Genomic DNA, 15556 nt, shown 5'->3' with positions numbered 1-15556 from the left:
ACTTTTACTAAAAATGCATTACTTGTAATGAAACAGCAGCTTGAATCTCTGTGTATGGAGAGGGAGACAACATGTCACATCAAGGAGGAACTAATCTTCAACTGCTGTGTATCAGCAGAATTTACACAAACTCAGAAAAAAAACAGCAGATGGCAAATTTTGCAAAGCTTTGCCTCCAAGTTGTTCCATCATCAACCAGGATGGTGAGGATTCAGCTAAAAAACAAGCCACAATACTAATTTACAGTAAACTCATGCTGTTTCAGCTGTTACAATGGCATCTATTCTTAAGGCACACCTGAAACTTTACCTGGAAGATCTTATTGCCAAACTTGCACACTTTCACTTCCTCAGGAGGGATATATGAGACACACTCCTTGCAGCAGTGGTCTTTGTTTTTATTGCATTCACCAGGAAGTAAGCACCTCTTCTTACATATCACTGTTGAATCCTAGGTAAAAGGACAGAAGGAAATCATGAAATCACGAAATCATCACTAAGATGTTTGTGCTCCTGTGTGTCCTTACCATAACATTTCTACTTGCTCAGTCATTGCATCCACCCAAGCTACTACAGCCTAACTGCTTTAAATAGGTCAGCTCAGAGAAAATAAAAATTATTTACTGGATTAAGGGAATCTTTCATGGTCTGTGAAGCTAAAGCCCAGCCTGTACTTCTGTTGGCCTGCAAAATCTTACTGATTTGGTGACACTTTCATTTTTTGTGCCTAGGTGCAAAAGTGCAGTCATGTTAGAGGAACTAAAAAGAATCACTGCCCTTCAGCAGAAATGTGGTAATTCACCATTTAGAAACTTCTCTTCCACTGTAATGCAAACTTAAAGAGGATCACATAATCTGAGTAACTTCATTTTGCATCACACAGTCAGGCATCATGTCTCAGCTGAGGCAGTCAGTAACTTTTTAAACCTTCCTAGCACAACTGCAAGTGCTCTTCAGATCAGATTCTCGGGGACCACACAAGATGCCAAAGAAGAACAGTATCAAGGCTTACAGTTCCACAGCCCTACGAATTGCTGCTAAGCCAGACAACGAGCAGAACACAGTACCAAAGCACTGTGGACTTACCTTGCATGTACACATTGTGCAGTTGTCATAAATAAATGAGGACCCATTATCATACACGTTGCTGTGAAAGAGGCAGCTTCCAAATGGGAGGTCAAACACTTTCCTCTGTCCTGAATATAAATAAACAGTAATAGAAACAGAATGTGGTTGAAAAGATGCCATATTGTCAACAAAAATAGTAGGGCTTATTGTCACCAGACCAAATTCATGTGCAATGTGTCATTTGCTATGTGTTTCCATTTTGGTGTGAAAAAAATATGTACTTTTAACAGTTCACTGTTCTTCTAGCACACGTTCATCTGTACAAATTCTACCATGGGAGGGAATATAAATATGATTTATGTCATGTTTATATTGGAAAAAATCTTTCTTCTTCTTCTCATCATAAAGTGCACAGAGCAGCTAAAGGAATAAAAAGTAAGCACTGCAAACTCTTAGGGTAAGTACACTTAAACTAGTTTAAACAGTCTTTAACTTAATGCAATAACTTATCAAATAAACCAGCCTTAATTGGTTTTAGCATATCTACCTCAGGGGTTCACAACAGCCAAACTAAATCAACTCAGTGACACTGATGCAAAAAAAACCATAGAGGTGTTGTCAGGTCTCCTTAAGATAGCTTAGTGTACCATGTTCACACAAGGTTGCCAGAAATACAGGCATCTGCATCGTTTATGAGCAGAATGAGGGCAACACAAGATATTTAGCTTCCATAACCCATAAAATATTTGGGTTTCGTGAGAACGAGGCAAGGTTTAGAGCACTATACAGGGAAGGCAACATCAATATCAAATCCTTCCTGAAGTCCTGCAATACCGCAAGCACTTTTCAGGTCCAAGTTGCAACACACTGTGGTTCTGCAAGCTTCTCCTATTCCTCAGATTCTTTCCTAGTAGGTTATTTTAAACAAGTGACCATTATGATACATAAACATGACCTCTTCACAAAAACTCATATGAAATCACTACACCTATCTTCCTGGTTTTGAGTACCTTCCCCCGTTTATTTTTGGTGACAGCCAACTAGTAGTTTCTTTTATGAGTGGCTGCCAGTCTCCTGGCTTATCATGTCTGAGGTCTGATGTTAAATAGGCATCAATTCTGAGGTAGGGAATGGCCACTATAAGTACATACAAGAAGTCACTAAGTACTAGGCCAACACTTTCGCTCTCAAACCACCAGGTCTTGGCACACTGTAATTCCTTCTCTTTTCAATAATTCTTGATAAATGTAGAACAGCTTAAAAAAAGTGTTCCATTTTCCTCTGAGATATAAGTGAACAAAAGGATAAGCACACAGCAAAATCCATTAGACTAGTCTTGAGTTTTTACAAATCTAATGTTAAAATAACTATTAAACAAAAGTTAAGAAATAATTGCTATTGTTCAGTTAGACACAATTTGAACATCTCTCTCTTGCAAATTAGCTACCTTGGACTAATCTGTGCTTGCATAACCAGCCTTCCTTTTACTGAATGTGCGTCTTTCTGAAAAGGCTTAATTTCTCTTGCAGGACTGACATATGAAATCAGTTGAGGATGCTCAGTAGCCCTAAAAGGAACTGCTCTACATCCATGCACCACTTATGGGCAAAGCCTAGCCATAGTCCCGCCTGTAACAACACTTCTACTGCTCTATGTGGGGCCAGGACTTCAATTGCATAACTTATGTCAACAAGCGAACAAAAGTCCAGTTCTCACTCACACCCTCTTGCCATGTCTTGCAAACCACCCAGTGCAATTCCGGGTGGCCAACCCAGTTCAAATACTTGGTAAAAAAACACTGACAAAGGAGCTACCACTTTAAAAGATGTGGTTATGAAGATATTGGCTTAATGGTCAGCTTTGCTGGCTCATAACCACTAGTTAAACTAATAATTCAAGCCCCAGTAGAGTCCGCTGCATTCTTCTAAGCTATATACGCTGAGTATCAGGAATTCAATTGCAGGGAGGTCCTCCACAGGATACTTTAAAAACCATGCCTCGGCATCCCTGAAAAAATTTCTCTTTCCTGACTGCCATGCAGTGTGCTACACATCCCTTGGCTCTACCTCCACTCCAAAACTTTAAACACTTCCCTGTGAATAGACATTATCTATTCACAGGTATATGACATGCTTTAGAGCGAAGACCACATAAAATGAAAATCATTATCATTAGTAAACTCATTTACAGACATTTCTAAGAGGGAAAAAAGAATCTGTAGAAAAATTCCCATGAAGAGTAAAAAATTAAAGCTGGGTTTTGAATGTCCAGATCAAGGAGAGGCAAGTTCAGTTGGGAAAAGCACGGGGTGGAGGGGACAAGCGGATTTTACAGAAGGAAAGGAAAAATGTCCTCAGCCAAAATAGAAGCTCAGCATTTGGACTGTTCTCCTCTCCATTTCATTCCTCTACTGTATTACTCTCTGGTGCTGCGATTAAATGTTCAAGGCAGATATTTATCTGTAGCACTTCTCAATTAGCAAATAAATGAATAAAAAATAAATTCAGGTTTGTTTCAAGCAGTCAAAAATGTTAATTATTATGAGAAGCTGGAGCTCTCTATGGCTTGCTACCTCCAAGGCCAGACCTCTCTGTACCTCTCTAACCGCCCTGGAAACAGACTTTGGATAGTAGTAAAGATATGGTCAAAATGACAAAAAGTTTCTGTTGAAGAACTGGGAGTTATCAGGTCTGAAAACTTTCCAAACCTAGCTATAACCTCACAGACCAAATTAAAGCTAATTTACTTGGTAGGATGCAAGTGCTCCTTGTTTATGAAATAGAGGGACATACGCTGAGGAACGTTAACCTGTGGGATCTGTGAACATGGTAAGAGCAAAATAAGGACTCTCAGAAGTCAATGCCTTCCTTGGCATGACTTGGAAGAACTAGCCCTTCTTAGACGCCTCTGACTTACTCCTTTAAAATGTGTTGGAAAGTCGTAATTGAAAATATTCCTGGCCGAAACTGTGATTCCACCTTAAGAAGGCAACCATGAGGCAGACTCCTGGGTCCCTGGTCTCTCTGACAACAGCTTCTAAGAATGCAATTTCAGTCCAGAAATTTTCTCTGACCTGCATTTCCTCAAAACCAAGAATGCAAATGCATACTTGAATAAAAATACGAGAGGGTGAGGCCTTCTTCTTGTGGCAAATTCCAAAACATTTCCTCCTGCCTCAACCTCCTTTGTATAACATGTGTAATGAAGGTGGGAAACATCTCTATATTTGTCTTTCTAAGCAAGCCAACTGGTCTATGCTCAAATGCTCTTCTGCGGCTGCTTGCTTAGTACCACCCATCACAACCCTACACACTGAATCTGAGTACCTGTTTAAACCTGTAGATTATAAACTCCACTAAGCAATACTGTCTCTTCCACCTCCCAGAATTTACCAGTATTGTGAAATACCTGTATAAAAGATGCTATGCAGAAACATATAGTATTAATTACAAAATGCCCAGGAAAAAAAACACTCACCTAAGCATTTGGGGCAACACTGTCCAGCAGGAACATGACTGAGGTGCTGGGGACATGACAGAATGGGGCAGACTTCTTGGATGCACTGTGTCCTGCCACCCTGAAGGAAAATAGGCTCAGTTAGGAAAAAAAATAAAGCAAAATGTCAAGTAGACATGCCCACACCCACACAGACTGGTAACAAGTCTTGAAAAGCCTTAGCCAAAGCAGTATTTGCCAACAGAAATTTCTGCTTGCATCAGGCATACAAGGAACGTGTACAACTGTCCTTCAACACTTTCTATATTGTTTGCAGAGACCTTGGATTATTCAAATTTTTTCATTTTCTCAAGCAATGAATGTAATAGTTGAAGAAACAGTGTCTTTTTATCTTATTTCTTGGTGTGTATATAAGAAAACACGGAGAATAAAATCATTATCCGGATGAACCTTTCTGGATGTTCAAAAAAGTTATTGAGCAATTTTTTACATTATTCTTCACCTCCTGTGCCATGCCCTTCTAGGCTTGTCTGGGACAGGGATTAAGTGCTGAAGCAAGATGGGAGCAGGTGTTCTTCCACTATGTCCATGACCTCAGAAACCAAATAAGCCAAAATCACTTAAGAAAGCACATTCTTGTTAGCCTCTGAGTCCAACTATGCAAACCGAGAAGATCTGCTTTCTTCAGAGGACTGAAAATCAGAGGACTGAGAATGAACATGGCAAAAAAAAGAAAAAAATAAGCAATCTGGACTGGATATATCCTGGTGTATCAATGAATATCAGAAATAGAGAGAGGCAAAAAGCACAGCAAAGATGAAAGCACAGAATATATGTCTAAGATTAAGTCAGTCAAAAGAGATCTTTGTTCTCATTCTGCTTTGTTGTCTGATTACTTCACTGTGCTTATAGAATACTGTGTTTAGCTCTGGACCCACTACCAACATGTGCTCCATACGCTCACGAAAGGTCCAGGTTGTTAAACTTAAAAAATCAGTCCACCTTTGTCTTAGCAAGAGAAGTCAGCTCTTTTCATCTAACTGCCCTGCCTTATTTATCACTCAGAGCTGCAGGCTCATCCCAACAATAAGCTTTGTGTTCCTGGATGCTGTGATGGAAGACTTATGAACAGTCTCCTCCCACCTACACGCTGGATGCTTCTTGGGGCTCCCTAGAGAAAGATGGAAAAGCTGTTCATTTTGAAGAGCTCTGTGCCTGAAATGATGGTATGCCATTCCACTCCTAATGGCCTCAGTGAATCATGTAAAAAGCTTTTACATATGTGGGCAGACCCACATATACACTGTTATACAGAAAATAACGTACTGACTGTACCCCCGTTATATAATAAGTTTTCAGGCACTGAAGTCTACCTGTCCCATGGGGCCACCAAAGCATCCTGAATACACATGGCTAAGGACAGCTCGTAATTCTTTCACTGCGGCATGCAGGAACACAGAGTTTATTGTAGACTGAAATGACTGCTCAAAATTAAGGGTCAGACCAGAAACTTGACAAAACGAAATTAATTCTTCACTGATGTTCCTTATGATGCTCAGGGAATAGCTCTGTGAGAAGAGACACAGGTGCAGAGTGAAAGAGCAAATACCAAAGAATGGCTCTCTGAAGCAGTGGTGTCATTCAGCCCAAGGAAAAACGCTAAGAGAAGACAAAGTTCAAACTTTGGTGACAATTCAGCAAATGGGAAAGTAGGGCATGGAGACCTCAGCCAGCCTGGTGACAGGATCAAGGATACACCCATGGTAGATAAAGCAATGCATCAACACATGGTTAGCACAGGTCCTTTCTTGCAACCTTGCTTCTGTATTTAATACTTACATATCCTATGCCTCTGTTGAACTGCTCTGGAGTCTTGCTTCTCTGACAGATTGAATCAAAGCTCAGGCTTAGCACATTATTGAGACATTGCCTTTGCAGTCTATTGCATAGAATTTTTTTTATATAAAATGCCATGGATAATATGAAATATTTCTTAATTTTTTGGCCTTTTGTTTATAGCTCCTTTTATACTGTTTGTACTGGCCCCTCCTCTGCACAAAACTAAGGCCAGTTCCATCTCTCTTTATACCCCACTGCTATTCCTGCTTCCAGCTGCAATGCTGCTTTTTAACATCAAACTGCTTTCTAGCTCACTTCTGTCGCAGATAGGCTCTTCCAGGCTTGAGTATCATGCTAGGGTGCAAGTTCAAAAACAGTCTGAAACAAATCAACCTGTACCATTTAAAGTAAGCATAATTCTACTTGCCCTACAGAGCTTAGAGAGATAGCTCGTTGGGCACTATAAGGAAATGTCAAAGCCTACACAATATTTCTGTTTTCCTAAAAGCCTCAGTCATCACAATTCAAAACTCACAAAGCATTCAGAATACCAGCTTTCAAAGCAGGATTAGCTAGCGTTGCCAGTGCTTTAAATTGCATGGAATAGAGCTGTGTAGAAAATGCAGTGCAACAGAAGTTCAACAAAAAAAGCAAGGGGGAGAAGTTTGCTCCGGAGAGCAAAAAGGTTGGCTCTGGACAGCCTAAGCCAGGGTGGGAACTGTACAGTAAATACCTTGCCTCCTCCACCTCCCAATTACATCTACAGCTTTTAGCTCACATTTCCCTGTTAAGCGTAACATCTCCCAGGCAGCCAGAATATTCCAGGTCCGAAGCAACACCTTCCAGTAAAACCAAACCTGAACTGGAAGCCAGTGCAGACCAATAAAGTACAAGTGACATCTGCTTCCTGTGAGAAATGCTATTCAAGAGCTAGGCAAATAAATCCCTGAGCGATAGTTATGTGAAGCCTTAATCGGGGGATGCTGCTGCAGTCCACAGTCCTCTGGAGGTAACAGATTTTGTAAGAAATCTACAGTCTACAATGAAAAGATTCACTTTCCACCTCAAACAAAAACACTATAACTGCTGCTGCCATCTCTTATCTGCAAAACAAAGCAAGAGGCTCCCTGGCATCGGCTTGGAGGCCAGTAGAGACTGAGGTATTGTCTCGTCTCAGCAGCTTTCTCGAGAGACAGAAGAGAGGGGAAGATGAAATAGCACTTTGTAACTCTCCCACGAGAGGTCCATCTTTGAGAAAGACAGACGAGTCTTTCCTAAAACGAAAGCATGGAGTTTCGTTACCCATCCATCCACTTCTAAGCTCCTATCTCAACTATGATAGTTCACTGTTCAATAAGGACACAAGAAACTTGGCAGAGTTGAGAGACACATCCAGGCTGCGGCTGACTTTGCTGGAGACTAGATGAAGGATAAAATGCAGTTTCTGGGAAGGCTACCCACATGCCTGGTGCACAGCAAGTATGCAGCCTGTGTGCTAGGACAGACGGAGAGAAAAATGTCTGCAGAAAAAACTGCCTGTCCAAAAACTCCCCAAAGGTTGGGAGCCTGCTGCAATTAATTTCCAAGAGCCTTGGGCTCCATCTACCATGAAGGCGAGAACAGTGACCACCAACAGCAGAGCTGCCCTTGTCATAAGCAGATTTTGAAAGCATTCATGAAATCTCAAGAGGACAGAGGTTTCTGCACTCCCAATTGGTTTGCTACTGATAACGAGCACGTCTAAACTTAGTAATATTTTATATACATGTTATTTAATGTTAAAGGTTAACTTCAGTATTATCAAGAGCCATGTTTCTTGTGAGCACCTCATTTTCCATTTCACTTTCAGGCTTTATCTCTGTGCTTTAGTGAAGCTATAAATCATCTAAAAAAGATTCCTCCCTATTTTGCCCTGTGTTCACCTGCTTGAAAGACTCTGCTAATCCTCCAACAGAAGTAAAATTTCCATTGATTTTGCAGAATATTTTGTCTAAGTGCTGGCATTAGGATTCAGCCCACAGTGGATTGTAGGCATTTATATGTAACTTTCATTCTAGAAGAAGTGTGAAAGGTTTCATTTGCTACCAGTGAGGCTATCCTTACAGGGAAAAAAAATTATAAAGAAATATCAAAATTATATTTCTCTCAACTCCAGGATACATATTCCAGATATTTAGAGCAAGGTCAGACGCACACTGTAGCCTCAGCAGGGGTTGCTGTAAGAACTAAGACAGATGTTCAAGGTTGTCTCCAGCTATGAATAAAGATTTTGCGCCACCAGCATGAAAAATACCTTTGAAAGTTCAACAGGGTCACTACTGAGCAAGTCTGCCCCATGCCAGTGGCAAGAGAAGCCAAATAAACACACAACTGAACGACTGTGTGTCTTCAACCACTCTAGCACAGTGCAGGTGAGTACAGCCACCATGAACATATTAAGAGACATTATAATTTTTGTGACAGCAATGGCATAAAGAGAACAAAAAGAAATCTGCTGATAAAAAGATAGACATCTCATTTGAGATTCAGATAACGATGAGTATTACCATTCCAGAAAAAAAAAAGATTAAGGCATACCAGGACTCCTATTTCACTACACCACGTTTGCTGACATGTATAAGACTTCCTAGGTGAATTGGATAGCATATTGGCTTGCATACACTTGTTAGTCACCAGGAGCTCTGTCTAATGTATTAACTACTGCGTGATAGTAAAGACTTCCACTACGTCCCAAACGTGTATTAAATACGTAAAACAAGTCAGCAACATGTACTACGCAAACATCTTCAAGACGCCCCTGAAATCACATGCTTGTAAACCCATACCTTGGGCTTACAATTAGATGTACAGTCCCTGATGTGTCATGTAAATAAACTTCAGGCACAGAAGTGAGAGGATACCGTATTTAGAGTGTGGTTTTAATTTGGAAATAAAATAGGTGTTCTCTCCCAAATCAGATGAAAGACACTCCAGTTCTTATAAGAATGCTGGTGCACTATGTGGCAGACAACCTCTGGGAGTAACTTCACCCTTACACAGTATTTCAGGGTCCCTGCACAGTGAGAGTTCCCTGGAAGGGTCATGGGAGGGAGAAGGTTTTTAGGAAATGCACAAAGTAGCAAAACAATTCTCAGCATAAAAGCAAACAGCACATCAATCAGTTCAGCAAACAGACAGACAGACAAGCCAGAGCTTCCCACATCCCTGCAGCCTGATCTATTGTCTAGACTAGGATTTTAAAAATGCCTCTTTAGAAAGTATTGGATAAAATTCAGAATAGGGAGATCTTGAGCTTCAGTTCAAAACAACAGGCATTTATACTGCCTTGTATGTGCTAGATTTTTAAACTCTGGATCTAGATCTCAAACCTTGTTTGCTGAGATATCACTGCTATAGCAAGGCTTTACAAAGTGGTCCTAGTGACAGTCTAAAGTGGTGTCCTAAGAACTCCATGTGCAGCAAATGCTCTAAAAAGCTCACTTTCATTTTAATACCAGATCATGCAGATCAGTATGGATATAAATTATTGTCTCAGATGTCTTAAAAATTACCTAAAATCTACACAGATTAGAAATGGTAAGGTGAAAGATTCTTATGAATAAATTTCTAGAGCAAACTCGGGGGCAAAGTAAAGGCACAATTCTTAAACTATCCTTTCCCACTGTTTTCTCTCAGCCTGATGCAAAGGCATTCCCTGACACAGCGAAGAGAAGGCTAAAGAACTCTATCAATTTCTAGCAGGTAAGAGTTTGACTCTACCACCTCTCCCCTCTATGTGCACCCTTATGATACAAGTAGTTAGTTGTACTGTTTGTCTCATCAACAAGCTCTATTAATAAGAAAGTTTAATTAGTTGTCTCCAACTCATGTAAATTCATGTCCCCGAGCTCCTACCAAATTGCAAATGCTGTTGCAAAGTGTCACAAAGTTAGAACATCTTGACCTAAAACCGGGAACCAAAAAGCCTTCCTCTTTTGGAAGTTAATCTGTATGTGGTTGTATCCAGCTGCTGAGGAATTAACTAAATTATCCATTAGTTAGTAATTTAGGGTAGGATGAAGCCTCTAAATACTGTCATGCTTTCCATCAACCAAATACCATGTGTACAAAGTGGCTCATGTAAGAGCCAAGCCAATACAGTCTTGCCATTTATTCCACTTCTCGAGAGCCACATTTCCTGCGATTGCTTAGATGAAGAAAAGAAATTTTCTTTTTTTCAGAAGGAAGTGGTGTGCTGTGTTTGTTTGCTGAAATATGACAGCATCCTCCTAAAGAGTGAAGTATGCTCTTCTGGGGTATAGCTCTCCACTTTGAAATCGGACTGCTGGGGAGCTGCTGCTCCTGGTTCTTTCAAGTTTTGAAACACGATTTGCACTGACTCTCCTGTGGGAGGAGGTGGAGGACCAGGGTATTTACTGCCTTGGGTGAAAGGGAACATTCTGGAAAATGAAATCTTGGGTTGCACAGTAGCTTTCTTTAAGTATGCACAGGCAGAGACACTGCTCCTAAAATTTCACAGTTGCTGGAACTGCAGAAGGGCTCCTCAGGGAAGGTCACGCAGCGCTCTGCTCTCAGCTGGGGGACTCAGCGCAACAAGCACTTGGTCATATTTCTCCAGTCTAATAGCACTGTGCAGAAGTGTTGCTGGGATTATATTGCATCTGGCTTCACAATCCAGCTGAAATCAAATCGCTCGCTGTCCCAACAGCCTAGCTGCAGATTCTAGCAGCTGAACAGCCAGCAGCCCTCTCCCCTCTAGGGCTTACGCACTGAGCTCTTGGCTCTGTTGAAAGTGATGTTGTAAATAACCCCTCTTCACTTGGAAGCCTTGAAAGGTTTAATCGCAGTGTGTACTTTTCCCCTTTCAGGCTGATTTCCTAAGGATAGAAGGCTTATGCAGGCACAAACCAGGCACACCTGTAGCTTGTGAATCCCTGATCAGCTCCAGCCACAAATGATCAAGGGACTTCTCTGAAAAAGGTATACAGAGATGAAATAGCAAAAATGAAAATGACCTTAAGATCTCAAGGACATTAAGTTCCTACAAGTTTTGTCAAACCTGGACTGCTGCAGAGAGTAGAAAGCCCCCAATTTCTTTCCCAGAAGGGACACCAGAAAGCATCCCACAGTGTTAGGCAGCAGCTGGCCATCCAGGCAGCATCTCCCAGACCTCCTGCCTTTTGCCTGGTGCTTGTACCATGGAGGTGGAGGAAAGCTCAGACTATTGCAGTCAGGGCAGATAAAGGAGCAAGGGCTCCTTTAGAAACAGAGCTTCGTTACTTCTGCTGCTCCTGGAACAATATCTCTATTGCTAGGTTAGTAGGGGCAATGGGACATAAGATAGGTCTGTGTCCCATACCTATTGCACCATTCCCATGAGATGAGGCATTTTTCTTCCTGTCTTGTCTTTTTTTTTTCCCCAGTACCGACACGGATTCATGATACCTGTGTTCCAGACTGGCCTGCAACTACCCTGCGTGCTGGATGCTCTCAGCTGGAGCCCACATACTTGTTCTGCTTTGGGAGCTGTAATTTTATTGATCCTTCTCCTGGTCAGTTCAACAACTCAGGCTTTTTCCAGGGGTAGATCTGTTTCTCTCAACAAACCTCTCCTGCAAGCTGAAATAATGTGTCCCACAAATTATTCTGTCTTTCATTAGGTACTCTTTAATGTCTCTAAAGTTACATCCAGAAGGCAGAGTTTTCAACTCTGTAATATAAGTGCCTATTCCTTCTTCTGCTAGTTGATAGTGAGTTAAAAAAATCAACAGTATCTCTCTACAGCTCAGAGATGTCTGGATTCGTACTGCACCTCAAACACCTTTGTGGGCTGTTTAATTATCCCGGGCACTATTCCCAGCAACAGAGCATCACTCACTTCTCAGAATTTTTTTCCCAGCGAGAGAGTATCTAAAAAGTTATCTTTGTTTTCTCAACTTTACCGACAATGCTCAATGCTATGTAGCAAGTTAGTTCTTGTTTTCAGCATGGAGATGATTGGCCAGCATCTCAAATCCAGCTTTTCCTCTAGTCTGAATCCTTTCATATCACCTCCATCACTTCCTAATCAAACTCTCTTCCTTGCTGCAGGTCTTGTTAAACTGATTGCTGCCACTGTACCTTATATAGTCCATGCTGGGTAGTAGTATCAAAAGGCTTCAGACTTCTGAAATTAAAACTAGCTCTTTATTAATAGAGAGCTACTTAACAGAAATGCCACAACCGCAGGTACCACTGCATGTACCCTCCACACATGTCTTGGTGTTTCCTATAAACCAGACATCCTTCTATAGGCTATGCTTCCCCCTCTAATCTCCTTGCCAGTTGCTACACAGGGCACACTCAAACAGTGCCAAGTCATCTCTCTGAATGCTGCTAGGGAAAACAGGCATAGGGATCTAGCGCCGTACAGCACTCACAATAGCACAATACCTTTCTATAATGCTGGATGTTAGAAGACATACACCTGGTGGAAGAGGTGGATTTTAAGGCAGGATGTAAGCAAGGACTGCATCAAAGGTCATACAAATCAGTGGGAGTCTTTCATTGATTTTCAGTCTGGTTTGGATGACAGCATTTTGAACAAAAGTCCCAGAAGTTGCACAGGGCAATGGTGAAAAATGAGCCAAGATAACTGCATAAGCAGGAACGGGCCAGGAGGGCAGCCCCACACTGCAGAAAGGGGCAGAGCTCTCCACCACCTTGGGGGTAAAGAGCAGCAGTTTCATGGGGACAGCAGAAGGGAAGCAAAGACATTGGCAAGGAAACAATTCTGGCATGCCACTGCAGGAAAGAGTTCAGCTATTCGTGATTAATTTAGCTGTTACACCAGAGGTCTCCAGTGACTATGGAAGCTTTGCCATGAGCCACATGATTATTTATTTCTCTTCTAAAAAGAACTGTTTCTATGAAAAATTGCAATAAAACATGTTATGCTGGAAAGTGTCTGTGGCCAGAAAAACTATTAAAAACCACTAACAAGCTTCTTCAGCTTATTCACGTCCCATCCCAGATAATAAGAATGTTAGGGTTAAATCCAAGGGACTTTCCTAACTTCAATCATTAGAAGCAGAGCAGTAGCTCTGTAAAGCAGGTCCTGGGTTCTTGCAGCCATGACTTTTCCCCTGAATCAGCTGGAGGCTGCTTTATTTTCATTGGCATCAAGAACACATGAAGCACAGTCCAGCGGGTGTACAGTTGTGTATACACCACCAGTGCATTTGCATAATGTTTCAAAGTCCTAACCCGGCGCTTGCAAAATGATAGTCACTGCCACAATGTATTTATATAAATAGCACTTGCTTTTCGTAAGATAAATTTGCACAAAGGTTTTCCTTTTTTTTTGCTTTTTCTGCAGCATAAGCTTTGCAATACTACCTTACAAGCTTTTCTTGCTATGTCCTACAGTAAACGGTACTCCTATAAACCCCACACTTTGGCAGCTATCGGCGACTACCTTCACCCCCACTTCCAATTCCCACACTACAGCGCAGTACTGGCCTCCCTTTTGAGAACAGCTTTTCCTTCTGAACAGTCCATTCGCAGGGATACACAGTTATTAAATCCCTCCAGTGTCCCCAGCGTGTTTCTTGCACACGCAGAATACTAGTACCATTGTGGTCCTGAGAAAGGTGACAATTCTGACTCTCACTTCATCATCATTCTTTAAAATACTTGGTCATGACAAGAAACTCTACAGATGTATCTGCACAGCTTCACCTTAGAGCATTAGTTTTAAATAATTCGCCTTAAGTTATCTGCAGAACTAAATTGCAAGACTCAAGTGAATTAAATCTCCAAATGCCCAAATTCTGACATCTGGTATTTAGATACAAAATAAAGGCTTTATTTTCAGCGGTGCAGATACTTTCTTGTAGACAATATGAACTTCATTTCATCGCATGGTTTGAAGCTTCATTTTTTGGAGGTGCAAATGTATAAACAAGGTCATGAATAAAACTAACTAGGGTTGTTCTTGGAAGAGGAAAAAAGCACACAATTTAGAAGAAGGTGACTACACACCTGAATTTGGAAAAGTTGTTATGAGGTCAAAACCTGCCAGAACGGCCCACACCAAGTCACTGTTCCATTCACAAGCAAAGAGAACAAATCTCCTTCAGTGATTCAGGGCAATGAGGTATTGGAGAGGTTGAGACTTAATCCTTCACCGGCTGTTTCTACAATTTATGGATGCCCTTGCCTGAAGGTTTGATGATAAAGCACACTGATATCTATAGAACATCCATGGTAAAATAAATCATACTGTTGTAGTACTAGTAAGGACACTACTTCTAGCTTTTTACAAGACCTTTATACATGCACGTACCCTCCTTAAATGTTATGCTCCACGTATACTGCTGAGGTAACCTCAGGAAATATAGGATTACATACACACTGCTTCCTTAATGCATCCATCAAAGGTTTTCATTAACAGGAGATCCTGTTTGTCCTAAGCACTTAGCAAAGAGAGTTAAAAATACACTTTAAAGTGTTATGCAGACTTCAGCAAGAGAAAGTGCTAAACTGCAGCTTATTCAGAGGATTTCTTGGAAATAAAGTTTTAGGAAAACTAGGCTACCTTTATGAAACCAGTAGGTTACGAAACTGTTCCTACAGTGAAACAGTCACAGGGGTAGCTTCAGTCTACCTGAAGTGGTGTAGGATTAGACTCACTGTAGGCCAACGGTACTTATCTATAGTAACATGCCTAATACCACAGTGCACAATTCCTGAGAAAGGTCCCGAGAAAGGACTTTGTACTTCCTAGAGCTGTCCCTCCCCAGACACACGGTTTGGCTTTATTCCAGGGTAGGGCACACTCCGGCTTGTGATCAAGGGAAAGTAATACATTTTAGTCTTAAACACAAGCCTGAGCAAGGGGTGCTGAGGAATCTGCAGCTCTCCAGGAATAGCCTTGGGAAGCACTTTGATTAGGAATCATTTAGAAGTCACAGTTCCTCTACTTCTTCCTCCTTTCTCTGGGGATAAAGACTTACAGAAGCATCAGCAGCCAATTCTGACATTTCCCAGTCCTGGCTAGCACGACTGATAGGGGAATCACAGGTTTTTTCCCTCCCTCTTAGCTTGCAAACCATCTGCACACACATGGGAAGAGGGTGGATGAAACCCTAAGTCGTCTGTTCCTCCTTCACACCCCTGCATGGACCATGACATACACTCTGGTCTCCCCTGTC

The 15556-nt window shown here is 41.4% G+C and overlaps 1 protein-coding gene across 1 annotated transcript in view; it reads right to left on the bottom strand.

The window, feature by feature from the left end:
* BMPER (BMP binding endothelial regulator) overlaps positions 1-15556 on the bottom strand; it is a 148155-nt gene that overhangs the window by 68749 nt on the left and 63850 nt on the right. Inside the window, exons 7-9 of the mRNA XM_075143059.1 lie at positions 4545-4644; positions 1086-1195; positions 310-450 (exon numbers count right to left, since the gene is read on the bottom strand). Coding sequence (XP_074999160.1) covers positions 310-450; positions 1086-1195; positions 4545-4644 — 351 coding nt within the window. The remainder of the gene's footprint in view (positions 1-309; positions 451-1085; positions 1196-4544; positions 4645-15556) is intronic.

This window comes from Calonectris borealis, chromosome 2 (assembly GCF_964195595.1).
Source record: "Calonectris borealis chromosome 2, bCalBor7.hap1.2, whole genome shotgun sequence".
In the NCBI taxonomy this organism is placed as follows: Eukaryota; Metazoa; Chordata; class Aves; order Procellariiformes; family Procellariidae; genus Calonectris; species Calonectris borealis.
The sequence above is the reverse complement of the archived record's forward strand: the minus strand, read 5'-3'. Positions and strand labels throughout refer to the sequence as shown.